Source organism: Mirounga angustirostris, unplaced genomic scaffold, assembly GCF_029215605.1.
Source record: "Mirounga angustirostris isolate CCGP_5_RB_7025 unplaced genomic scaffold, mMirAng1.0.hap1 SCAF_5, whole genome shotgun sequence".
NCBI lineage: Eukaryota > Metazoa > Chordata > Mammalia > Carnivora > Phocidae > Mirounga > Mirounga angustirostris.
The window spans coordinates 128278879-128305343 of record NW_026991713.1 but is presented as its reverse complement, the minus strand read 5'-3'; the positions used below and the strand labels follow the sequence as shown (position 1 = coordinate 128305343).

General features: G+C 39.6%; 1 protein-coding gene across 3 annotated transcripts in view; it reads left to right on the top strand.

Moving 5' to 3' along the window:
• CDC123 (cell division cycle 123) overlaps nucleotides 1–26465 on the top strand; it is a 58905-nt gene that overhangs the window by 14112 nt on the left and 18328 nt on the right. For 2 of the 3 annotated variants that reach the window (XM_045874428.3, XM_045874427.3), the window contains exons 3-7: nucleotides 5145–5202; nucleotides 5680–5712; nucleotides 11665–11760; nucleotides 13780–13886; nucleotides 26188–26236. In XM_045874428.3, the coding sequence (XP_045730384.1) occupies nucleotides 5145–5202; nucleotides 5680–5712; nucleotides 11665–11760; nucleotides 13780–13886; nucleotides 26188–26236 (343 nt within the window). The remainder of the gene's footprint in view (nucleotides 1–5144; nucleotides 5203–5679; nucleotides 5713–11664; nucleotides 11761–13779; nucleotides 13887–26187; nucleotides 26237–26465) is intronic. The other variant, XM_054507364.2, reaches the window with a different exon arrangement.

The window sequence follows — 26465 nt, the reverse complement described above, 5'->3', positions numbered from 1 at the left end:
TGATCACAGTATTATTACATTATAGTGGCTGCTGAGCCACATTGTGTACTATGATTCCCTTTTCTTTACTAATAACCAAATTCTTTGAATTTGCTTTGTTTCCCATGTGGCTGTCACCTAGTAACTGTTCCAATAGACAGGTCATAACCTGTTAGCTATTTCTCTAAATACTTATGGACACTTCCAAATGGAGGAGTTCCATTTTCCGTTCCTGGAGATTTCACTTTAGCAATCCCCCATCCTCCTGTTCCAATCTGGTAGCTCTTCAGGTCTGGTATACAGTTGTCACCTTGATACTTTACTATTTTGTGTTGGATTTTCTGTCCCTGGGATATCACATTTTTGGGTCTCTTGAGTTACTCGTTTTATCGAATCTCGTGCTCTACAATGCATAGGAGGAAACACTTTTGAGTCTTTTCATACCTGAAAAAATTTTTTATTATACTGTAGATTTGGGGGTGAATTATTGGCTTAGCATGGGATTCTAGGCAGAAAATTTCCCTTGTGATTTTGAAGGTCTGGTCTACTGTCTTCTAGAATGCTATGAAGTCCTCTGTCATTTTGATTTGTGTTCCTTTATTGTGACCCAGTTTTCTTTATGAATGTTTTTGAGAATTCCTCTTCCATGTTTTTGTATTTCATGATAGTCCTCTGAATTGCCCAAACATAGTGACTTAGAACAAGAAACATTTTGTTTGTCAGTGATTGCTCAGGTGGGTGTTGAGAGACAATTCTTGGGTCTCAGTTACTGCTTGTCTTGCACGCAGAGGCACTGACAGCTTTTGTTCTTGATTGTCTTTTCCAGGATGTTTATATAGCAAACAGCCTTGGAAGGTAGATATGATGGCTCTCTCCCTAGCAGAGAGCAGGTTTATTTACTATCTGGCACAGGTAAAGACCGTGTCTCTGCCCTGCCCTTGGGTCAGAGACTGAACAGGTTCACCTGCAGCCCGTTATAAAAGATGAGGTTCCCTAAATTCAGGGTTCCTCAGTTGTGACGCAAACCTGGGCCACTCCTTGACCTCCCCTGGGACAGAGGGGCCAGCGGGAACTGATGGACAGATGAAGCTCATGCTTCACGCTGTGCTGTCAGTCAAAGAGTCCTTTGTTTCTGACCTAGGAGTCTTAACGTCTTCTGTCAGAGTCCACGAAACTGGCCAACTAACCTGTCAGCTTGCAAGGGTAAAATCTCAGAGCCTTTACACTTCTTGACACTGGGTGAGTCCTCTGTTGGTCTTGCTAAGATCGTGTTGCTGTTGTCATTTGGTGGTTCTGCTGAACACCTGGGTGCTTTTAAGGTGGCCTTACTCCCATGTCTGGCCGTTGATGCTGGGCCTCCTTTCCATGCGGTCTCTCATCTCAGAAGAATACCCTTAGCTTCTTTACATAGGTGGCAGCATTCCAAGTGTGAGAGTAGAGGCTGTAAAGTCTTCTGACACCTAGAATTACATGGTGTCACTTGTGCTACATTTTGTTGGTCACAATGAGTCTTGAAGCCAGTTTAAATTAAAGGAATGGGGACATAAATACCATTTTTTGATGGGAAGAGTGGCAAAGTTGCCCCACAGAGGAGCGTGTCAGACTAGATGGGAAGAATTATTGTGGCCATCTTTGCGCATTGCCTGAGTCCTTCCCCGCCCCCACCGTTCACTGTGCTATGTACCTGGTGAGCCCTTCCATTCTAGAGATGTATTTTTCAGTTTGGGAACATTTAAAAATACTATATCTTTGACAATTTTCTCTTATTTTCAGGTTTCTCTTTCTTGAACTCCTGTTATTTAGATACTGGATCTTGTTGGATTCTCTGAATTTTATTTCATTCTCTGTTGTTTATCTCTTCTTAGTTCTTTCTGGGAAATTTCCTTAATTTCGCCATTCATTCTATTGAATTTTTTAAAAAAGATTTTATTTATTTATTTGACACAGAGAAAGAGAGAGAGCACAAGCAGGGGGAGTGGCAGGCAGAGGGAGAGGAAGAAGCAGACTCCCCGCCGAGCAGGGAGCCCGTCGTGGGGCTTGGTCCCAGGACCCTGAAGTCATGACCTGAGCTGAAGTCAAACACTTAACCCACTGAGCCCCCAGGTGCCCCTCTATTGAATTTTTGAATAGCAGCTACCATGTTTTCATTTCTGCAGGTTCAGTCCTGTCCCCCGTTCATTTGTTTCTTTTCTTTTCTTTTCTTTTCCTTTCCTTTCCTTCTTTTTCCTTTTTTTTTTTTTAATGTTTTATTTATTTATTCATGAAAGTCAGAGAGAGAGAGAGAGAGACGCAGAGGCAGAGGGAGAAGCAGGCTCCCCGCTGAGCAGGGAGCCCGATACGGGACTCGATCCAGGGACTCCAGGATCATGACCTGAGCCGAAGGCAGTCGCTTAACCGACTGAGCCACCCAGGCGCCCTCTTTTTCCTTCCTTGCTTCCTTTATTTCTTCCTTCCTTCCTTCCTTCCTTTCTTTCTTTCTTTCTTTCTTTCTTTCTTTCTTTCTTTCTTTCTCTCTCTCTCTCTTTCTCTCTTTCTCTCTTTCTCTCTTTCTTTCTCTCTCTCTCTTTCTCTCTCTCTCTTTCTTTCTTTCTTTTTCGTCTTTGGAAAAAAAATTTTTTTTAAAGTACTTTCCATGCCCAGCATGGAGCACAAGGTGGGGCTTGAACTCATGACCCTGAGATCAAGGCCTGAGCTAAGATCAAGAGTCAGATGCTTAACCGACTAAGCCACCCAGGAACCCCTCCTCTGTTCCTTTCTTACAGCTTCCTGTTTTCCTCTCATGGATGCAGTATCTTCTTTTATCTTTTTATCTTTTACCTTCTTTATGTTTTATCTTTATATTAATGATTTAAAAACATTTTTCATCTGGTCCCTTTATTGTCTATTTCTTATATATACCTTTTTTCTCTCCTTTAAAAAAATTTTTTTTTTTCATCTTGGAGCCTTTCTTTAGTTTTGTAATGATTCTAGGCTTTTATTTATATTTAAGAGTGAGAACACATACACTCACACTCACACTTACTCACTATATATCCAGGTGGGACTTGCTGACTAAGAGTGCCAGCAATCAGCAGGTATTGATGGAAGTTTTCCAGATAACGCTTATCTGTAGGTCTGTCCTCCTGGGTGGTTCACATTCTACAGAGAAGAATGTAATCTCTGTTCTGGGAGCAGGGTGGGAGGAAGGGGACTGGTGGCCTCGCTGTTAGTGTGATTTTCACATGGCTTCTCGTCATACTCTAGCATTTCACCCTCATTTTCCTTTGGGGCATTATGGACCTGAGTCCTTAGCCTCTTTGGTTCATGGAGGAGGATTAGTTGTTAGGGTGTGCAGGGTGAGGAGGGCTGTGTGTGTCTTACTGCCCTTTCTATGGACTTCACACAGGTCACTTGTCGGTAGCCCAGAGCTTCCATCTCATCATCTGTGGTAGGTCTAGGTTCTGCCTGTTGCTGTCTGGGTTATCCTCCTCAATGGCTTTCTGTTTCCCAAACTTTTATTGCTGTCTCTTTTCTGCAGTTGTCTCCTTTTTGGTCCTTTATTTCCTTGGGATTTTTTTCTACCATTTTAATAAGAGTTTCAAGAGGAGCATAGGGATAGATAAATGCCCATGGCCAACCAGGAGCCTCTCTCTCCCTTCTTATAGTTTCTTGGTACAGATCCTATGCTGGTTCTTGTTCTGATTATTATTGTTTTCATTGATGTGGTGAGTTCTTCATAGGCCAATTATTTGTGGTTTTGTGTTGATGAGAGGGAATACTCTTGAGTGTTTTCAGCCTTTGCTTCCTCCCCAGGCAATGAAGATTGGCTGCTAGCTGGTCCTTTTCAACATGTGCTTTGCTCACAGGCTTCTTTAAAGATAGCATGTCCGAGTTTTTCTTTCCCTCTTTCCCCCGTAGCTTTCTGTGGTGCCCGTCCAGATCCAGAGTAATTCTTTTTTTGCCCTCCATGGACAGATTTTATTTTAACTTTTTCACGGAACATTTTCAAACACAATGTGAGAAAACAGTATGATTAAACCCCACCTACCCCTCATTCAGCTTACATCAATAATCAAATTTGCTATTTTTGTCTCATTTCTCCCCTCCACATTTGGGGAGATGGGTATGGTGGAGTATTTTAGGTAAATCCTCCCCCCTCTTTTTTCAAGTAGGCTCCACACCCAGCATGGAGCCCAACACAGGGCTCGATCTCACAACCCTGAGATTATGACCTAAGCTGAAATCGAGTCGGATGCTCAGCCAGCTGAGCCATCCGTTTGCCCCAGTGATGGAGTATTTTAAGGTAACCATTATTTTTATTCAGGAACACATTTTTTTTAATTAACATATAATGTGTTATTTGTTTCAGGGGTACAGGTCTGTGATTCATCAGTCTTACACAATTCACAGCGCTCACCATAGCACATACCCTCCCCAGTGTCCATCACCCAGCCACCCCATCCCTTCCACCCCCCTCCACTCCAGCAACCCTCAGGATCCAGGGTAATTCTTGACACCAGCCCACATGCTCTGTTTTCACTATATAAGCAAAGAATTCTTGATTTTGCCTTTTGGGGGTATTCCAGCTCTTCGGTAGAACAGCTCTTTGGATGATTCCTTTTGGCTTCTTCATCTCACTTGATCTTCCTTGTCTGTGGCAGCTTTTCTCATATATTGGGATTCAGAGTTGTAGATGATTGCTCGTGTCCTCAGAGCTGGAGTTTGAGTTTTTCTTTTCCTTGGTTCTAGTGATTTCTGAGAAGAGGGCAGAAAGTGTTTCTTCTGCTGTCTCTTATTGGAAGTGTACTCATTAATTTTATATCAACTTTTATTAGTTTCTGTCTCAAAAAAATGAACTTTTTAAAAAACGATTTTATTAATTTATTTGAGAGAGAGAGAGACAGAGCATGAGTGGGATGGGGGGCAGAGGGAGAGGGAGAAGCAGACTCCTGCTGAGCAGGGAGCCCGACGTGGGGCTTGATCCCAGGACCCCGAGATCATGAACTGAAGGCAGACGCTTAACTGACTGAGCCCCCAGGTGCTCCTCAAAAAATGAACTTTTCCTAACCTCCTCCAAGTCTGAGGCTTTTTTTTTTTCCATATGTAGTCAATATACCTGAAATTAGGACTACATACATGGTACCGAAGCATTTTTCTTGCTTAATTTTTGTTTTATGTTCTTCTAGGGAAGATCCACCAACACATTCTCAACCAGATAGTGATGATGAGGCAGAAGAAATACAGGTTGGTTCAAAAAAAATAATCCATTCCATAGACTATTGTAATTTAAATGATCCCTGAAATGGTTCTGATATTTACGTCTTAGCATACATTTGGTAAAGTGAGAAATTACACGGAAACCTCACTTTGACATGTAGTTTGTGTTCAGAAAGAGATGTCTTTCTCGTTTATGTATAATTTTTATTTTTATTTTTATTTTTTTTAAAGATTTTATTTATTTATTTGACAGAGAGAGATACAGCGAGAGAGGGAACACAAGCAGGGGGAGTGGGAGAGGGAGAAGCAGGCTCCCCGCAGAGCAGGGAGCCCGATGCGGGACTCGATCCCAGGACCGTGGGATCATGACCTGAGCTGAAGGCAGTCGCTTAACCAACTGAGCCACCCAGGCGCCCTATGTATAATTTTTAGATAGAGCATTGCTTTTTGGAAGCCCAGTACACTATCCACATTTAATATTTTGTTTCTGTCCTCTTCGTGCAGTGGTCGGATGATGAGAACACGGCTACGCTTACGGTAAGAGCAGAGCCATTCCAGTGTGGGGACAGCCTCACGCTGCTACGTCAGGTGCTTCAGGGTTTCAGTACACATCTCTCTCAATTCCCTTTTACTCACTGTTTCAAATGTGTGTTTCTCTGTTGGCTTTGATCTATTATTTTGAAAAATAACTTGAATCATTGTTTATAGGCAAACATGGCCTGCCCTTCTTTCCCTTTGATTTTAAAGGAAATATTTTAAGTGCATAGTTGGTGCTTTGACTTGTTTCTGTTGAGCTCTGAAAAAAGTAATCAAGTCTAACATTGAACTTTGAGGTTCCCAGATACCTGGAACCTAAAAATGAAATATGTAGTCACTTATTCAACTATATTTAAATGGCATGAAAATTACAGTTTCTTTCAAGTGAGAGTAGAGAAGTGTGTGGCTTTAACCAATATCTTATATAAAAATGTAGAAGTTGATTGAGTGTATTACAGTCTTTCAGGATAAGAATGCTGTTGTCTAATTCAACTTGAAATATATTTTTAATAAAAATATTTTTAAAGGAATGGTGCAGTAAAACGTATTTCTAAAAATACGGTAGATAAGAAGAAACTTTTTATACCTTGAGATAAAAGAGAAAGGTTTTTATACAATTCCCTGCAAATATACACAAGGCACAAGGGAAACTAGTTTTAGGGAAGGTTATATTCTGATACAATTCTAAAGAAGATACTTCTGTTTATTTTAATGGAAGAGACCTGATATAAGAAAAGTAAGTGGAGATGCCTAAACCAATATATTTCCTGTATAAAAAGCATGCCAACATATACAGAAAGGGCAAGTTTCCATGGTTCATTTTACTCTGGATATCGTGCAAGTCAGTCACTCTTCGTTTCTGAAAATCCTGTTCAGTTAAACATGCATCTTAGTTATCTCTTATATTCAGGGCACTATAGTGGATTCTGAACAAAGATGAATTTGGTTTGATTCCTGCCATTAGGGAGTTTATAAACCAGGGAAAGATGTCTCAGTTTGGGAGTAGAAGACAAAGTGCTATCAGAACAGAGAACAGTTAGAACTGAGGTCATCTAGAAAGGGGTAAAGGGAGACATGATATTTGACCTGGACCCTAAAAGTGGTGAGGATTATCAGTGCCAACTCATGCTTTCTAATAGATGACTAGATAGGGAAATTAATAATTTATGTGTGTATCTACCATGCTCCATTTACTAAGGACTGGAAGCAGTGATACGGTGACATCATGGTAGCAGTGAGCATACCCAGTGCCCTGATCTTGGTTTCTAGATACCTTCTCAACTAAAAGGAATTGAAGCTCCTTGGAGAAAGTCAAGGCTGGGGGTAGGAACATGAAGATGAACTTGCGACAGCTTGTGTCAGAAAGTAAGAATGAGGCAGACATGACAGAAAGGACACAGAGGCCAGCTCAAATGGGTTCCCACTGGCCAAATAGCTGAGTGTCAAAACAGGGATATTAGTGGAGTATAGCCATTTGCTAAGATCAGTGGTCTGTGATCCCATACTGACAAATAAATGGCTATATTCAATAAATGGGAGCAGAAAGGAAAGCCCTTTATAGTAGAAAAGGCACCAGCTCACAAATGTATAAGGAATTATAGAATTGGAAATCACCATTTGGCAACCATCACAGTAATAATTGATGGAATAGATGTTAAAACTCGTGGGTGAGTATTTGATGAGAAAGAGGATACTTGAATATTCTCAAGATATTTCCACCAAAATTACTTATTAATTATAAAGACGAAAATAGTTTACAGTGGAAAGACCTGGAAGCCAAGTGATCAAAAACCTTGCCAGTGATGGGACAAACCTGCATTGTGTACCTCCTGATACCTCCTGATGATGCGCTAAGAAGGACACATCTCCTGCCAAACATGCATAACCTAAATCTAATGATGAGGAAACCTCCAGCAAATGCAATTTTTTGGAAATTATATAGCATAACTGCCAGTACTCTTCAAAAATGTCAAGGTCACGAAAGATAAAGGACAACAGAAAGAAGAACTGTTACAGATTAAAGATTGCGCAGACATGACGGCTAAATGCAGTGGTGTGGTTCTAGACTGGATCCTAAGTCAAAAAGAAATGTTTTTCTTCTGCTATAAAAGACATTGGGAAAGTGGGTACATTTTGAATAAGATCTGTAAATGAGATAATGGTATTCTATCAGTGTTAGCTCCCTGACTTTGATAATTTTGCTAGGTTCTGTAAAAGAATGTTACTGATCTTTTAGGAAACATACTGAAGTATTTGGGGGTAAAAGGGCATCGTGACTTCTACATACTTTAAGAATGTAAGAAAAAATTTTGTTTTATATGTGCATATATATAAATAAATGCACACATCTGCATAGATCTGTAAGAGAGAGTTTTGGGATGGGGAAGGCTAAAACATGTGGTAAACGCCTGGCTGAGGAGTATATGGAAATTCTTATTACTCTTCTTTTAATGCTTCTTAAAGTCTGACATTATTTCAAAATAAAAAGTTACTAAAGTGACAGGTTTCGCTGGGTGGAACTAGATGTTGTTGAGCAGGGAAACATTCATGGCAGAAGACTCTTAGTAAGGAGTGTGGGCCAAGACCCAACGAGGGAAATATAAGCTTTGACGAGTGGTAATAGTCCATTAATCTAGATACAGAAACATGGAATTAAAAATGGGAAAACTCAGTTGAGGGGGGTAAATCTCAAAAGTGAGAGCAGTTTGCTAAAAGTATACATATCAATGACAGTTATATTAAATTTTTAAAATGCTATAATTAATGGACAGGCATATATTATTATTAAGTATAAATCATGATTCTGGAAGAATACGCCCAAGTCTGTAATGCTGATTGCCTGTGGGGAGGGGAAGGATTAGGATTAGGGAGGAGAGTGAGGAGGTAAGAAGCTTCATTTATATTGTAAATGTATATTTACTTGTTCCCTTAGGAAATTTAAAGGTCTGGGTTAAATATACCAAATTGTTGGGCGCCTGGGTGGCTCAGTTGGTTAAGCGACTGCCTTCGGCTCAGGTCACGATCCTGGAGTCCCGGGATCGAGTCCTGCATCGGGCTCCCTGCTCAGTGGGGAGTCTGCTTCTCCTTCTGACCCTCCCCCCTCTCATGCTCTCTCTCTTTATCTCATTCTCTCTCTCAATAAATAAATAAAATCTTTAAAAAAAAAAAAAGTATACCAAATTGTTGAATGTATGGATCCAGGAACACAGGTGTATATATATTTTTTGTATATTTTAAATATTTCATAATTAAAAAAAAGAATGGGTATGGTAGGTGTAGTTGGAAAGACAGGAGGGTTTGGATCACAGAAAGTCCCCAGATATGATAAAAAATGTAGATTTTATCAATCACAACAGGAACCTTTTCCTGGAAAACTGAGGTATATTGCATATTTGAATCAACTCCTTGAGCTATGAGCTTAAAAGAATTCTATTAAATCTGTTGAAAGGTAATTTTCAGAAAAAGGTAGAATCATGATTCCATATTGATATAAAACTCTAACACATGTTGAAGGTTTTATTTAACTCATGAGGGATCTAGGCAGATGTTTTAACTGGTTCCAAAGAGAATCCAAAGGACAGACACATAGATTAGAAATACTGAAATGAATACATAAATGAAGCAGAACTGGTTTTGCCTCCCTCAAGGGTGTGTGTGTCGGGGGAAGACAACTGGCTCTCTGTCAGGCAGGATAGAATTTTTATGTCCATAGAAAAACTTTTCATTGTTATCACTTAACCTACAGTTTGCCAAGTTATAAAACAGCTCATAGACCTAGCTAGAATCAGATAATCCAGAGGGTATGCTGTAGGTAGATAATACATAGTCTTCCACTGAAGCACACATTTTTCTCCACAATACATAAACTTTTTATAATTTAAATTTGTTTTAGGATACTTATAGCAGGATTTCCTGAAGTTGAATAATTTGAGGATTTGAGGTAATTTGTCACTTCTCAAAATATAATACATAAATATAAAGCAATGTGAAATTTTATGGGTTAGGAAAATTAAATTGTTTTGTCTTTGAAGAATGAATCCTTTCATGTTGTAAATTTTGTATAACTACACCATTCATCGAAAATATTGCTAATGCAGATTTTAGATAAGTTTTTATGCATAGAACCCTAGCTGAGCCACATCAGTAACTTCAGTGGATCATAAGGAAATTATTGGCTTAACATAGATCATAATTCCTTCTCATGGGGAGAGGCAAATGGTAGAGGACTCAGGCTGTTACTCATTTTGAAAGCCTCTCAGAATGGCTCCTGTTTGATTTCCTGTGTCTAAGCTGACAATGTCACACGGAAGATGGACACGGTGGCAGATACTAAAGATGCTGCCAACCTGTCTAGAGATCACAGACATCTGTAGCAGAAAGGAAGGGGGGGTCCAGTCCAGTCTGCTGTGATCTCTCCCTCCTTTACTCACTAGCTTACTGCTTAAAGCTGGTTTCTAGTTTGGGGGATAGGTCACCTTTTGTTTTAAACTGACGTTTTTTGGTCTGTTTCCCAGACTTTTTTTTTTTTTTTTTTTTTTAAGATTTTTAAATTTACTTGACAGAGAGAACACACAAGCAGGGGGAACAGCAGAGACAGAGAGAAGCAGGCTTTCCACTGAGCAGGGAGCCTGATGCGGGGCTCCATCCCAGGACCCTGAGATCATGACCTGAGCCTAAGGCAGACACTCAACCAACTGAGCCACCCAGGCGCCCCTGTTTCCCAGACTCTTAACAGTTTTTTTTTAAAAGGGGAAAGGCCTTTTTTTTTTTAAAGATTTTATTTATTTATTTGACAGACACAGCAAGAGAGGGAACACAATCGGGGGAGTAGGAGAGGGAGAAGCAGGCTTCCCGCTGAGCAGGGAGCCCGATGCGGGGCTCCATCCCAGGACTCTGGGATCATGACCTGAGCCAAAGGCAGACGCTTAACGACTAAGCCACCCAGGCGCCCTTCTTAACACAGTTTTCTCTCCGTTGTAACTGGATTAGATTAAGGGGATCAACAGAAGCCATTTGATATATTTTTGCAGTGTGTAGTTTGGCTCATTCTAGACCTAGTCTAACTTTTTTTGCCCCTGTGGAAGAACTTGTCATTACTGGACTTTTTCAAAATTTGCAGTTGCCCAATAGGGGGCGGCAGATATAAAGGGATAATGTGACTGTAGCAAACCTGTTAATATTTTTGTATTCTGTCCCTTGCAGGCTACACTTCCTATTCTCTTAGTCCCCTTTTCTCTGCTAATGTTCATGTGCTCCTTAGCTAGGGACATAAGGCTCACAGAAGAGTGCAGAAGAGTGTTTCTTCACACAATTTCTCTTTACTTCCTAGTTGAAGTGACACTTAGGACGTTTTGGTTACTTGCATATATAAACTGCATTTTAAAATCAGTCAAAAAGGAAAGAACATTTTAACTGCACCACCATCCTATTTTTGAGTTTTGTTTATATTAAAACTTGTCTGGAAATAGCAGTGTTTAAATACAGTTAAGCACATCATTTATTTCTCATTCTCCTGAAGGCTTTTGGGGATATGTCCAAGAATCTTTTCCTCCAGATGGAAAGGCTTCTGGCCCTTTAAATGTGAGGTGGTATTTCGGAGCCTTGGAGTATGGGTGCAGGTGACATTCCATCTGTCTCTTCACTTAATAACTGTTGGTTCTTTAGATGTTCAGAGAACCATTCAGTCCTTCCTCATATCCCCAGATGCCTCGTGACATCTGTCTTTTAAGCTTCCTGGGTTTTGATTGTTTTTGGAAAGTACCGTTTGGGCACTTGTTATTTTTTTCCCTTTCTGGTAAATATTTGATCATTGATTCAGTTCAGAAATTCTGATAGTAATTTGTATTCTAACTTATTTTTAACATGCTTAATTGTTTGAGATTTTGATCTTGTTTTCTGTATTTATTGTGATGTTATCAACCTGTCTAAATGATTTCTCCTTTTTCTCTGTAGGCACCGGAATTTCCCGAGTTCACCACGAAAGTCCAAGAAGCTATCAATTCCCTGGGGGGCAGTGTATTTCCTAAGCTTAACTGGAGTGCCCCAAGGGTAGGAACACATCAGTAAATCTCTTACTATTTGAATATTCTTTGTTTTGCTATTCATTTCTTTTTATATACCCACAGAGAGCCTAGAATTTTATTCCTAATTCTAGGGAAAACACTGTGGTATTTATTTTTATTTTCCCCCTCCCACTTTCCTGATTTTGCAGTTTCCTGAGTCTGTAAAATACTATATATTTTGCTAAAAGACAGTTGTAACCTCTTGTGTTGCTGATCGTGCTAGAATCAGAGGAAGGCCATTCTCTGCCCCTTTCAAAACTTCAGCTGTTCAGTGTAACAGAGAAATTTTTCTCTATTGAAAAATAATGAGAATTAAAATGTCACAGGACCTAGACATAGAGCCATTCGGGAAATCAGCTGACATTTTCTTAAATTGTGTTTTATCGTTATGACATTGCATTGACAAAATTTTTTCTTTACATCAAGGTCTGTGGAAAAATTCACTCTTCTTTCTAATCCAGTAGAAAACCACTATGGCAGCAAAGTTCACTTAAGGAATCAAAGACTTACTTGCATTTTCAAAAATCATCCCATGTGTCTTTCTTCTCTTACTCTAAGATGAATGACAAGTTGTACCTAATCTAGCCTTTATTTTTACTGATTAAAATTAGTTCCATATGTACATCATTTACATTTTTAAAAGAGCTGGACTTTTGCTCCCCAAACCAGCAGGTCCTGACACGTCCTTTGCTGCCCCATGTCTCACTCCCCAGCGGCAGCTGCTGTCCCTGTTTCAGTTCATCCTTTCGTTGTTTTCCTCTACCGCTCCGTCCTTTAGCTGTCCATATTCATTATTGCTGCCCCCTCAGGAACGAGACGATTCTGTCCTCTCACCTCCCGTTCCCGCTGATTGATCTTCCACTCTCCTCATTCGAGTACTGTCCCGTTCCGCTTAGGTCAGGATGCAGTGTTCCTGCAACTCCGGTAGCGCAGACACTCTGCGCACATCGGATGGAGACCGTACAGGATGACTTGGTGTTCTTGTTCACCCTTTTGCTTTCCCTGGAGGTCACGGTTTTCTGTGCATCTGCTGTTGTTTCAGTGGTGTGCCATTCTCCACCAGAAGTTCAGCATCTTTTTCACTGGGAGAAATTATAAAAGTTATTATAAAGAAGTTATCAAAACTCATTTTTAGTTTGTACATGAGCAGTAATTTGAATCATTTCTTACTGCTGAGCTGGGCTGGGGCTTTCCACTTACGAATGGTAGATTATTTGTGGTTTGAAGTTATTCCTTTGTTCATTTATATTTTATTTTGTGTGCCTGCCATGTGCCACGGCTGTCTTTCATGTGTGGATAATTAGGTAGTTTTTTGCAATCATTTGTTTTCTCAACATTAGATTACTGCCCTGTGTCTGATCTGTGGGAGAAGTATGTTTAATAAATGACTTAATTATTCTGTCATTTTTAGGCGTGTTTTGCTAAGCTTTGTGCCTGGTGTGCCTGCTGTTCTTACCTTTTTTTGGTTCATAGGTAGGAGACATTCACCACTGAAAGCTGCAGTGATGCAGAATCTCTCATCTCCTCTCTCCCTGATTTGGTAGACATGGGTCTGAACTGCTCCAGTCCTCACACTTCAGGTGTCCGGGCTGTCACTACCCAGGAACAAGAAGAGAGAAAGGATCTCCTTTTTCTTAGAGAGTAGCTGGTTAGGCTCTTTCTTTGCATCTTGATCTTTTAGCTGAAGTGTCAGCACTTCTGATATGCTCTTCACCCCTCTTTCATCATCAGTAAGACAAACACGGGGAAGTGCTTGGGCCTGAGTGGGAAGGTGAGGGCCTTAACAGCTCAGTGTTCATAACCCAGCAAGCAACATGCAGTGGCCCTGCTGTCGGTTGTTCAGAAGTGTGATTTGACATTGAATGGTATAGCTAAAATGTCTCAACTGAGCTTTTTCTTTAAAAGTAGTGTGCATTATCAGCTTTGTATGTCGGCCTGAGCCTCATTCATAGCAACCGACTTGAAATATATGCTAAGTTGCATGTGCTTTATTATTATTATTTAGGATGCATACTGGATAGCAATGAACAGTTCTCTGAAATGTAAAACCCTCAGCGACATCTTTCTGTTGTTCAAGAGTTCTGATTTCATCACTCGTGACTTCACTCAGCCGTAAGTATGTCTCTTGATCTCCCGTGTCAGTAGTTTCTGTACTTATGAGAGTTTTGCTGAAGGTGAAATCCCATTACTTCTAGTACCGTTAAAAACAATAGTTCCGGGGCACCTGGGTGGCTCAGTCAGTTAAGCGTCTGACTTCAGCTCAGGTCCTAGGATTGAGCCTCACGTCCGGCTCACTGCTCAGCAGGGAGTCTGCTTCTCCCTCTCCCTCTGTCCCTCCATGCAACGTGTGCTCTCTCTCTCTCTCAAATAGATAAATAAATAAAATCTTAAAAAAAAAAACCCAACAACACAACAGCAGTTCCATATGACAGGACCTATTAAAGCAAACATTTCTTTTCCTTGGACAGTAAATGAATATTTGTAAATATCAAGGGCTTTCTTTGTATCTGCCCATTAATTTGGTAATCTTTTTTTCTCATTGTAAAATCAGTATATGCTTATCATAGAAAAACAAAATTAAGAATTTGAGCTAAACAAAAACAGGAAATGTAGAAGCACCCATGATCTCACCACAGTTGGTTTTATATAGTTCCAGAATTCTTTCTGTGCATACGTATAATATAAATATACCTGTCTCTAACCATATTGTGATATTTTAAGACAAAAATGGGATCCTGTAGTTCATATTCCTTAGTGGCCTGCAGTATATAGCTAATATCTTTATGTGTCATTTAATACTTATATGTATCATTGTTTAAAATTACCTTAATGGTATTCCACTGGATAGCTACAGCATGATTTGTTTGATCAGCATTCTATTTTTATATAGTCCTACAGTGAATATCCCTGAGCTAAATTTTTGTGCATGTTCCTAATTTTTTTCTCAGCATACATTTCAGGAAGGGGAATTGCTGTTTTCCTTTCTTTGCCAGTTACTCTTTAGCTAAAGGACTCATAGGCAGGTAACCGACTTGCACTGGTGACCTGCCAGTGAGCTCTTTATGCTCTCTTGTTCTGTCATCAAATAGGTATTCTTCTAGATTTCCCATCTTACCCATCGTAAACAGACCAGTTATCACACTTAAACTAATATTTAAACTGGTCTCTAAAGTAAAGCATATCACAAAATCCAGCAACTAAGCGGGTGAATAGGGGTGCAAATACTGTGTACCCATGCCACTTCTTCCCTATCCGTCCGTGGAGTCTGCCCTGCCCATTCACCCCATTTCAGCTTCAGATCCTTTTTTGAGGAGAAGCCGGGCACAGAAAAATAAATTCACTGCATGTCAGTTGTGCACCTAGTCTTTTGCCTCTGAGTTGTGTAGCTTGGCCATTGTTTTTAGTATTATAAGAATGAAGGGAATGAAGTTCGGTGATAATAAATGAGTCTGGTTAAATTGTAAGTTTATTATAAAGGGGGTTTACCAGTATTGATATTTCTGGTTCATTTACAGAGAAGAGCTTTATATTGTTTTGATATTTCATTGTCCACCCTTTGTGGTCACGTTGGCACAGATGTTACTAGGTGTTTGGCGGCCCCTGTTGTAGTAATAATGCTGTGGCATTTCCGTTCTAGGAGAGGCCCTCTGATTCGAGGAAGTAGTCGCTGTCTTCTTTGTCCATTATAAAGCTTTTAAATACCTAATGCTTTTAAGTAAAGAGGTCTTAAAATATATTACATTAAAAATGCTCTGTACCTGTTAGTTCATCAGATAGGAGTTTCCCTGTCCCTTTAACACTAGTTGCAGTGAGAGTATGAGGACATCTTTTCCTTTCCCCAAATTCCTATAAGTTGCTTTTAATTCCCTGTGGCTGATGCTTTTTTAAATCGTCTTTGTGGCTTGGTGAATGCTGCTGCTCCCCAGCCCACCTCTCCCCCTCTTCATCGTGCTTGAATCTAACGTGAGCCCAATAGAAGGTCGAAATAGCAGTCAGCTATTTGGCCTTCTGTGCTCTTTGGCTTTTGCATGGGAGGGAAGTTCAGTCAGCAGGTGAATTTGAGGCCTGGGATTAAGAGTGTTTACTCACAGAATACCATGCTTCTCCTAGTCTAAATAATTGGGAGTTGGCAGGAACAAACCCCAAGTACCGGGCTTGCAGTCTTTCAGCTGGGCGGCTCTAATTAGTCACCCCCTTCTGGAAGAATTTGTCGGTAGGAGGCTGCAGAGCTGTAAGTCTTGTCACCGTAAAAATCTGTATTGATGGGATCTTTAGTGAAAGATGAACTTTTGTCGCATAGGCCTTTAAGGACCCCTGAAAGATTAAATTTGGAGTGTAATTCTTTAAATTAGACAGGATTCTGTCAGTAATTTAATCTCTTTCCTTCTATAGGCTAAAAATTGAGGCCTAAATCTGCTTGGTCGTTTGTTCCCACAAACTAGTTAGTAGAACCAAAACCAGAATATAATTTCAGTAATGCCATTCTAAATGGTTTCTATATTTTCACTTAGTAAAGTCATAAATTCCTCCTTTTAAAAATGCTTCAAATTAAAATACGGAATATCATAAAGAATTTAATTTTGTGGGACGCCTGGGTGGCTCAGTCGGTTAAGCGTCTGCCTTCGGCTCAGGTCATGATCCCAGGGTCCTGGGATCGAGTCCTGCATCGGGCTCCCTGCTCCGCGGGGAGCCTACTTCTCCCTCTGCTTCTGCCTCTCTCTCTGTCTCTCATGAATAAATAAATAAAATCTTTAAAAAAAAAAAATTTAATTTTGTAAGAATTTATATAATAAAAATATAAGTAAAAACAATAAGTATAAATATAGAATGTAAAAAGACATTATAGAGTTATATAATAATCTGTGATATGTATAAGATTATATAATATTATAAAAGTGACTTTATATTGTTTATATTATTTTGGAGCTTACCTCAAAAAAAGAAAGATATTCCAGTCAGGATTGCAAGATAACAGAAGGCCAACTAAAAGTATTTTACACATACAGAGTTTTAAAAAGTATATTACTTAACAAGGACTCTGGAGCGTGGGTATTTTTGGGGTTAATTGAGCTGCTCCTCAAGGTCTCCATGGAGCCAGGCTCTTCCAGTTTTTCCCCTGTGGTCATGCTTGGCTTACTGATGTGGTAAGTACTTGGGATTATCGCCCACTGGTTTCAAGATTGCTGCTACAGTTCTGGGCAGCACATGAAGACATGACAGTATCTGAACCAAAAATAGAAGGGGTGGTGTGTTTCCTCTCACTCCTCTCTGTATGTGAGCAAGTAGAGCATTCTGGAAGCTTCCCAGGAGGCCTCTGTAGGCTCATTGGTCATACAGAGACCCAGCCTAATCCAGCAGTTGGCAGAGGGAACAGAATTGCAATGACTGGTTTAGACCAGGGCTGTCAGACGTTAGCATGCATCAGGATCATCTAAAGAGTTTGATGAAACACAGATTGCTGGTCCCTTCCCCAAAGTTCTGGTTCAGTAGGCTGGGAGTGGGGCCCAAGAATATAATTTCAAAGAAGTTCCCAGGTTATCCTGATGATGGTTGTGCAGGCCCACGCCTTGAGGACTGCTTAGATTAAGCAGCACATGCATCCCTGGGATTCCGGAGGGGACTGCAGAATACAAGTGCTACCTGATCCAGCAATCACAATTGTGTTAGCAAGGATGAAGGTTGGGAATAGCTCGAGGGAGACAAGCTGTGCTATCTGTCAGAGTTGTAAGCTGATACAGAATATTAAGTACTCTTATTTTTCCTGTTCCTCAACTGGTTATTGTACATAGGAGCTTTAAAAAGTGGAAGTTGCAATATGACACATTTAACACAGTCTGCACTAGATTCACTGAGCAAACTATTTGCCCAGATAGAAACATTTTTTTTTTTTAAAGAATTTATTTATTTATTTGACAGAGAGAGACACAGCGAGAGAGGGAACACAAGCAGGGGGAGCGGGAGAGGGAGAAGCAGGCTTCCCGCTGATCAGGGAGCCTGATGTGGGGCTCGATCCCAGGACCCTGGGACCACGACCCGAGCTGAAGGCAGATGCTTAACGACTGAGCCACCCAGGTGCCCCCAGATAGAAACATTTTATGTGGTTAGACTTGTTGAGGCTCAAGGCTGCTTTCAGTAATTATTTTATTGATTAATGTCACTTCAGTTAGCCAAGGCAAGAAAATAATACCTGGTATTCAATTGGCACTTGGAAGATAGGGCTGAGCGAGTGAAAAAATTAATCCATTAAGTGTTTCTCTGAGGGATTTGTCACGCACAAGATAGATTTGATTAGAGGTCAGGAAATTTCACTTGTCTTAGTAATTTAACTCAGCCATGCTTGACGTAATTTGTATGCATTCTTAAGATTATCACAACACTGGTTATTAATCCTAAAATGCAGCAAGTAGTCTCAGGAGTAAAATTTTGTGTGTAAGTTGGACCTGATAGAATCTTTACCTTGTGATTAATGAGATGACACTTTCTCTGCTGTAGATTGTTTTAATTTTAGATAGCATATTTTATCTCTTTCTGAAGAAGAATTCTATGAAAATTCAGATGAACGTACCCAATGATCCTTAGTTCAGTATCGTTTTACTTTTATCTTTGTTTTTCCAGCACCAGTGAAATCTGGAATGGAATCTGTGACCAGTACTCTTAACCTGGTTCTCTTGGTTCCCCATGAGCAATAGTCTACACCACCAGAACTTTGACGCTTAAGGTTCCATGGTTCTGCATTTTGTTTTTCTTGCCCATAATTTACACTTTTTCTTATACTTACTGTTTACAGTGAAGTATAATGTAACCTTCCAACTTTTAAAAAAAGCTTACCAATCAGACTTGTGCCCTAGTAAATATCTAGGGTGGTATGCCACTTTAAAACATTAATGATTGTGTTTACAGCCACTTCAGAAAGCTTTAATGAAGATGTTTTCTCACTACTTATAAAAATGGTGAAATTGTGATCTCAGCCAATGGACTTAGGTAGTATCTAAGTTGCCTAGAGTAAATTCATGTAGGTATTATTCTCAGAGTATACCAATAGTGTGATTCTCCTTCCCCTACTCCTGCCATGTGACTGGCCCAAATTAGAGGCCCAGCTCATATCCTGTGAGTAGGTAATATTGTAAATCTGTACATCCAGTGCCAGAATCTCACCCCTTAGCCCCAACACATAGGCTTCATCTTCAACTTAAAAGTTTTCCACTAGCAGGGCACCTGGGTGGCTCAGTCGTTAAGCGTCTGCCCTCGGCTCAGGTTATGATCCCAGGGTCCTGGAATTGAGCCCCACATCGGGCTCCCTGCTCTGCGGGAAGCCTGCTTCTCCCTCTCCCACTCCCCCTGCTTGTGTTCCCTCTCCTGCAGTGTCTCTCTCTGTCAAATAAATAAATAAAATCTTAAAAAAAAAAAAAAAGTTTTCCACTAGCGTAGTCTCTGTTTTCATCTCCATCTAGCTCTTTCTTGTAGTCTGTTTCTGAATTGTAGCACAGCTCAGCACAGTGCAGGCACATGGATCCTTTTCTGGTCCTCTCCTCCTTTCCTTGTAACAAAGCAGGGGACACATTCCGCCTCATCTGTATACTAGAGTACATCCATATTTTCTTGATTGTGCTCCCCTCTGTTCCACACACCCACATCCTTATCATTGAATATATTACATTTGTTCTCTTTTGATGTATGAAATATTTGGAACAGCATGATAAAAACTTGTTGATCACAGGAAGTTCACAGAAAAAAGTATGTCAATCTTAAGACATGGTTTAGGGCATAACGAATGGGTCTGTTTATGCTAAGACCTGGTGGCTGACAGGAAATGCAATCTTGTTGAAGTTGAGGGAATAATTAGGGCAGTACCTTGAGTAGAAATGAAAGAAAAAAGATGGCCTTCCTGCCTGCCAGGGATCAGTGCTGGCTGAGCACAGTCCTTGCAGTTTGGGGCTAAGACTTTTTTTCCTTTCTTTTCTTTTTAAAAATTTGGATCTAGAACATTACTCTCAAAAATTCCTATTAACTGGCTAATTTCAAAATGTTTTTAAAATGCACTGGTATAATTTCATAGTAGCTTTCATCAGGATAGACTTTTGGGTTTTGTTGGTTTTTTTCCAAAATAAAATCTTCACTATTTTTGTACCTGAGAATTTTTTTTAGTTTGTAATTTCCATTGTAGATAATGTAACATTCATCATTTAATAACATTTGTGTATATTTGGATTTTTAATGGCTAGCTAGAGGAACTATAATTATAATTCAGTATAGGAGTTTCCTTTCTATCCAGACTGTAAAGCAGTGACTTTGATTTAATACTACTTTATGTTGTTAACCTGTTGAAAATTTCAAAGAAATCTTCCAAGTTATAATAAAATACTTACCCAGGAAAAAAAATTTAGAAGTGGGATTTAAACACACAGTCACACACACACAGACACACACAATAAGCTCATAAGTGTACATGAAAATGGTTAGTAAGTACTAATTACAGCTAGTACTGTTCAGGTTGGCAGAGATATTCAAATGAGATTCAAAATGTTCTTATTTGTAATTATAAAAGAGCTTTAAGAAACTGATCATTAATTTTTGGTTTTAGCTAAGTAGCAGGCTAAGATAACTTGAAAAATCTTTTGTTACACATTACCTAGAGATGCTGGGTAAAATATAAACTATAGCACAGAAATTAATGCATAGCTGAATTCACAGAAACAAAAGGTAAATCCCAGATGCAAGAAATGTAAAGAGGATGGAAAATCAGAGGGTTAGGTAGGTAAGCCTTTTAGGGGTCATTATCAGAGCTGATAAGAGACATAACTTTTAATCCCTTTATAGGACTGGAAGCCAAGCATTAAGCCAAAATAAAGTGAGGATTTGGAAAAGAGACCGTTTTTTGCACCTTCAGTAAAGGGTGAACAAGAAAAAAAATTCATCCATTGGCACAGAGACAGGGAAGCAGGACTGAAACCCCTTGGGCTTTGGGTTTTTAGTTTTAAAAAGTTGAAACCTCAGGCCTATATCTCATTATGAACTTTGGAAAATGGAATTTGAACCACCTGCCTGTTGAAGAGCTTCCATTAACTAAGAAATTAATGTAAAAGTCAGTCCTCCAGTCATTTTTACCCTTGAGACACCTAGAAGATGCAAATACAAAGTGCTCTGGGAAGACTCCACAACCCAGGCCTGTGAGACCCCCAGAGAAATGAGCTGCACCAAGTAGGCGCTTATGTAGAAATAACAAGATCGTGAGAAAACTACATCATGCCTCAAGGTGAGACAGCAGACAAGAGGAGGAAGTAGAGCTGTATGAATTTAAAATAACAGAAGTCTCAAAGATAATATAAAGGAAGTGTTTTAATTAAACTCATAAAAAGAATTGAGACTCTTAGAACAAGTTTTAGGTCCATTAATTTATGTATAAGGATTGTAAAAATTCCAGTGTTGTCAGTACCCTGATTATCTTACTCATTTTTGCTTTTTAAACCTACCTTCTCCAGAATGTAAATGGAATCTAAATATTCACACACAGCGTTCTTTGCAGTATTTCAGCTGAGCTCTTGAAAATGCTATCGTTGACCTTTACATTCAGGCTTAACTAGTTGGCTCTGCACTCTTCTCTTGCAAGAACTGTACTGGGCCATCTGGTTAATCATCTTAATAAGAAAAAGCCTTATACAATAATCTCACATACCACAGACATTCTCACTTCTACATTCTGAAACTAATCAGGCTTTTAAACTAACATTAAATGTTAAACCAATCAACACCAAAAAATAAATGTTACAGGATGGGAGAATGCAAATATACATTAAAATGTATACGTGTTTTAAAGTAGCAATATGAGGATTAACCGAGGGCTGAAATCAGTATTTGTAGGAATATCGAAGCATTAAAAACATTAGACAATGAAGATTTGTGTTTTGGAATTGTGCCTTTTGGGTTTCCTGTAGTATTTTAAAAACAGGTAGATATAGAATCTTAATCTGGCTTGTTCTTTATAGAATCATAGTAACTATCCTCTGTTACCAGATTTATAAAAACTATGGCACCCACATGATTAAATCACATTTCAAATATGAGAATGGTAGTAGTTCTGCTACTACACTAACCATTAAGATAATGCCCTGTTCTTTATTCAAGTTCCTTAGTCATTTCTCTCCTTCCATCTCCCTGTATGTTTTAGATACATTTAAATTAAGAAAAGAGACAGTTCAGTTTTATCATTGATCATGAACTAATGGTTAGTTGGAAGCCAAAATATTACCTTTTTTTCCTATGGAGGTATAATTGGCATAATGTTATATTTAAGTTTCAGGTGTACAACATAGTAATTCCATATTTGTATATGTTACAAAACAAAATATTAAATTCTAAAGTAAACTTGAATAGGCTTCTTATAAAAGCAATACATGTGCACTTTGTACTTTTATGTATTTTTTAATTCCTCAAAATTAAAAGTCAGAATAAAAGTATGTATCTGTTTTAAGGGTAAAAGAATTCATAAAATAGCAGTTTTTTACAATTAAAATGTTTATTTATTTTTTAAAAGATTTTTTTTATTTATTTATTTGAGAGAGAGAGAGCGCAAGAGGGGGTAGGGTTAGAGGGAGAAGCAGACTCCCCGCCGAGCAGGGAGCCCGATATGGGACTCGATCCCGGGACTCCGGGATCATGACCTGAGCTGAAGGCAGTCGCTTAACCAACTGAGCCACCCAGGCGCCCCACAATTAAAATGTTTACACGTAAACTAGAAAAAAAGGCGCAAGGAATCTTTTGAAATGAAAAATTTATTATGTGGAACTATTAAAGATGATCAAGGACATTTTTTTAGATGCATCTGATACTTATGGTGTTTTGTTTTATTTTTTTAGCTGAAATCTGAGAGCTTTAACAACAGCTCTTTTAGAGAGAGAGAACACGCGTGCGCAAGACGGTGGGTGGGGCAGAGGGCAAGAGAGACAAGCAGACTCCACACTGAGTGTGGGGCTTAATCACATGACCCTGAAATCATGACCTGAGCCGAAATCAAGGGTCGGATGCTTAACTGACTGAGCCACCCAGGCGCCCCTAACAGCAGCTCTAGAACCTCCATCCTTGCGGGTTTAGTGCCCTCCCTACCACTTATTTGATCTCTCACCTTTCAGAGCCTTGGTAACCTCATGTGATAAACATTGATATTAATGGCACTTTCTCATAGGATTATTGGTGCATGTTCATTAATACAGAGAAAGCCCACTGGTTTTCAACAAAGCACGTTGGGTGTACTTTTCTTTGTAATTCAGATTATATCCACCCATGCCCAGTTGTTAGTAGGAATAAAGGTTTTTTTCTGAGAATCTCAGCCAGTCAAATAAATTGGAATTGTTGTTGTTTGTAGTATAAATTACAAATGATTATAGAGAATTCCAACCTAATGAAATAGTCAGGGGAATTGAAAAGCTTTTCAAACTCAGTTTTACTTGTAAATTGCTTAAGAGATCTTTAAAAGTATTTTTTGTTTTCTATGCGTGGGGTTTTTCTTCTTAATAAAAATGTCTCTCGACTGCAAGTTTTGCTCACTCTTTAATTGTTGGTATTCTCCAAGGTTCTGTCATCTGCCTGAGGTGACGCTTCTATTTACTTCCTTGACTTCAGTTCTTACACCTATGTGATTACCTCCAGATAATTGTCTTCAACTCCTCCCTCTCTTTGAGTTTCCTTATTTCTGGTTGTTTCCTAGACATTTCTGTGCGCTTCTCCGAGGATGTCTCCAACTCTCCAAATATAAACATAATTCTCTCCCGTCTTTCCCTCACCCCTGTTACCTACTTTTCTCTTAGTCTCGGTGAATGGCATTCCCATCACTGTCCAGCTAGTCATCGAAACCAGACCTCAGTCATCCCGACCTCTCTCCCTCATCCCTCACTTTCTTTTTATTTATTTATTTATTTATTTATTTATTTATTTATTTATTTGAGAGAAAGAGAGAGAGACAGAGAAACAGCATGAGAGGGGAGAGGGTCAGAGGGAGAAGCAGGCTCCCCGCTGAGCCAGGAGCCCGATGTGGGACTCGATCCCAGGACTCCGGGATCATGACCTGAGCCGAAGGCAGTTGCTTAACCAACTGAGCCACCCAGGCGCCCATCCCTCACTTTCAACAGGGCGCCAGGCAATATTGGTTTTGCCTCCTGAATATCTTTATATAGTGCTTTTCTCCTCCCCACTCCCACTGCAGCCCCTAGACCCTTATCACCCCCAAGTCTATTGGACCGAGCCTTCTAACTGGTCTCTCTGCCTCCCTACTTGCCACCCCTCCACCCACCCACCGCCCCCCCCACCCTCAGCTATCCAGTACCATTGCCACAGTGGTAGTCCTAAAGCCCTCACATGTTCAGAAACTTTTAGCTCCTCAGTGTATATATAATAAAGTACAGCCTCCCTAGAGACACAAACAAGACCCTTCACAATCTGGATACTCCTCTTCATCAAAAACTTCTCTTCAGTGTCGTTTTTTTAATTGGATTATAGTTAACACAATGTTACATTAGTTTTGGGTGTAAAACATAGTGATTTAACATGTCTGTATTTTATGCTCACCACAGGTATAGCTGCCATCTGTCCCCATACAACACTCTTCCAGTGCCACTGACTAGATTGCCTGTGCTATCTTTTTTTTTATTATTCTTATGTTAATCCCCATACATTACATCATTAGTTTTAGATGAAGTGTTCCATGATTCATTGTTTGTGCATAACACCCAGTGCTCCATGCAGAATGTGCCCTCCTCAATACCCACCACCAGGCTAACCCATCCTCCCACCCCCCTCCCCTCTAGAACCCTGTTTGTTTTTCAGAGTCCATCGTCTCTCATGGTTCGTCTACCCCTCCAATTTCCCCCGCTTCATTCTTCCCCTCCCGCTACCTTCTTCTTCTTTTTTTTTTTTCTTAACATATATTGCATTATTTGTTTCAGAGGTACAGATCTGAGATTCAACAGTCTTGCACAATTCGCCTGTGCTGTCTTTTATCCCCATGACTTACTCATTCTGTAACTGGAAACCTGTATCTCCCACCCCGCTTCACCTTTTTGCCCATTCCCCCTACTCCCCTCCCCTCTGGCAGCCACCAGTTTGTTCTCTGTATTTATGAGTCTCTTTCTTACAAATATGAGTCTGTTTCTGCTTTTTGTTTGTTTGTTTAACATACTCCATATCTGCTTTATCTATTCATCTGTTGATGGACACTTAGGCTGCTTGCATATCTTGGCTGTTATAAATAATGCTGCAATAAAGATAGGGGTGCATAAATCTTTTTGAATTAGTGTTTTTGTTTTCTTTGGGTAAATACCTATTCGTGGAATTACTGGATCATATGGTAGTTCTACTTTTACTGTTTTGAGGAAACTCCATACAGTTTTACTGTTTTGAGGAAACTCCATACAGCAGCTACACCAGCTTACATTCCCACCAACAGTGCACGAGATCTAACCTCATCTTCCCGTGGTTCTCCTTGCGCTCTACACTCCCATCGGCGCGAATCCGTCATAGTTCCCTGTATACAGCGTGACAGTTCTCATTTCTTGTCCTGCTTTAGTGCATGCTTCCCTTTGCCTTAAATGTGGACCCTTCCCTTCCTGTTGAATGAAGCCTTCTTGACTGCCACCTTCCCTCCCCTCCCCCCCCAACAGAGAGCTAATCAGTTTTTCCTTTGTGCTATCAGAGTATTTTTATTTGCTTTCAGTGGTTTGAATTTTTTTGTCTACTTGTTAGACTTTCCCCACCAGACTAACCTCCTAAAGAACAAGGGACTCAGGTCATTTTAGCATTTCTGGTGCCTCGCCAGTCCTTGGCATAGGGAGGCATTTAACAAAGGCATTTAGAAAACATATGAAAAATTGTTCATGAAATGGAGGACTTTTAGAGGGGGAAGCAGTATACTTAATGAAGGAATGAGTAGTTCTATCAAATATTTTTTTAAATGGCTTGCAGGGTAAGGTTTGGATTAACTTTGTGTGGCTTTAGATGGTAGAGGTAATGTCAGCAGAGAAGTAGACTTCTGGTGTAGCCACAGAGAAGGCAGTGAAGGTTAGAGAACAGCAGTACCATCCTGCTTTCATTTGGAATCTGTATTTAGACGATCTGAGTTTTAGTCCTGGCTTGGTCACTAGATTTGGTGGTTTCTGGGTCTAAGTTTCTTTGTTTTTTGACAGAAAAATGGAGATAATAGTAGCTTATATGGTGGTTTTGAGGACTAGTGAAATACCATTTCGGGGTACCTTGGCTAACATCTGGTGTTGAATAGTGCTTAATAAATGTTCATTGGATTTGAATTAGCCTCCTGTTCCTGGATTCTTCCAGTAATACCTTACACGTATCGCATTGAATATAAGTAATGTGTGTACATAAACTGCCACTAAAAAAAAATATTCAATTGCCTTTTTTTCTCTTAAAGATTTATTCATTGTACTGATGATTCTCCAGATCCTTGTATAGAATATGAGGTAAGGATTTATTTTTTAAATCTTGAAATTGATAATCCTAGATGAAGATGTGTTGGAAATTGCTATCTATTCTTAAGCAAAATGAATAAAATTTTTTGGATCAATTTCTCTGGGAACCTAGAGCCACTGAATTTTTAAATATGTAAAAAATATATGTATAAATGAATATATACACACGTATACACAGTATATACATACTATAGAATGTACGTATTTTGTGATAAAACTA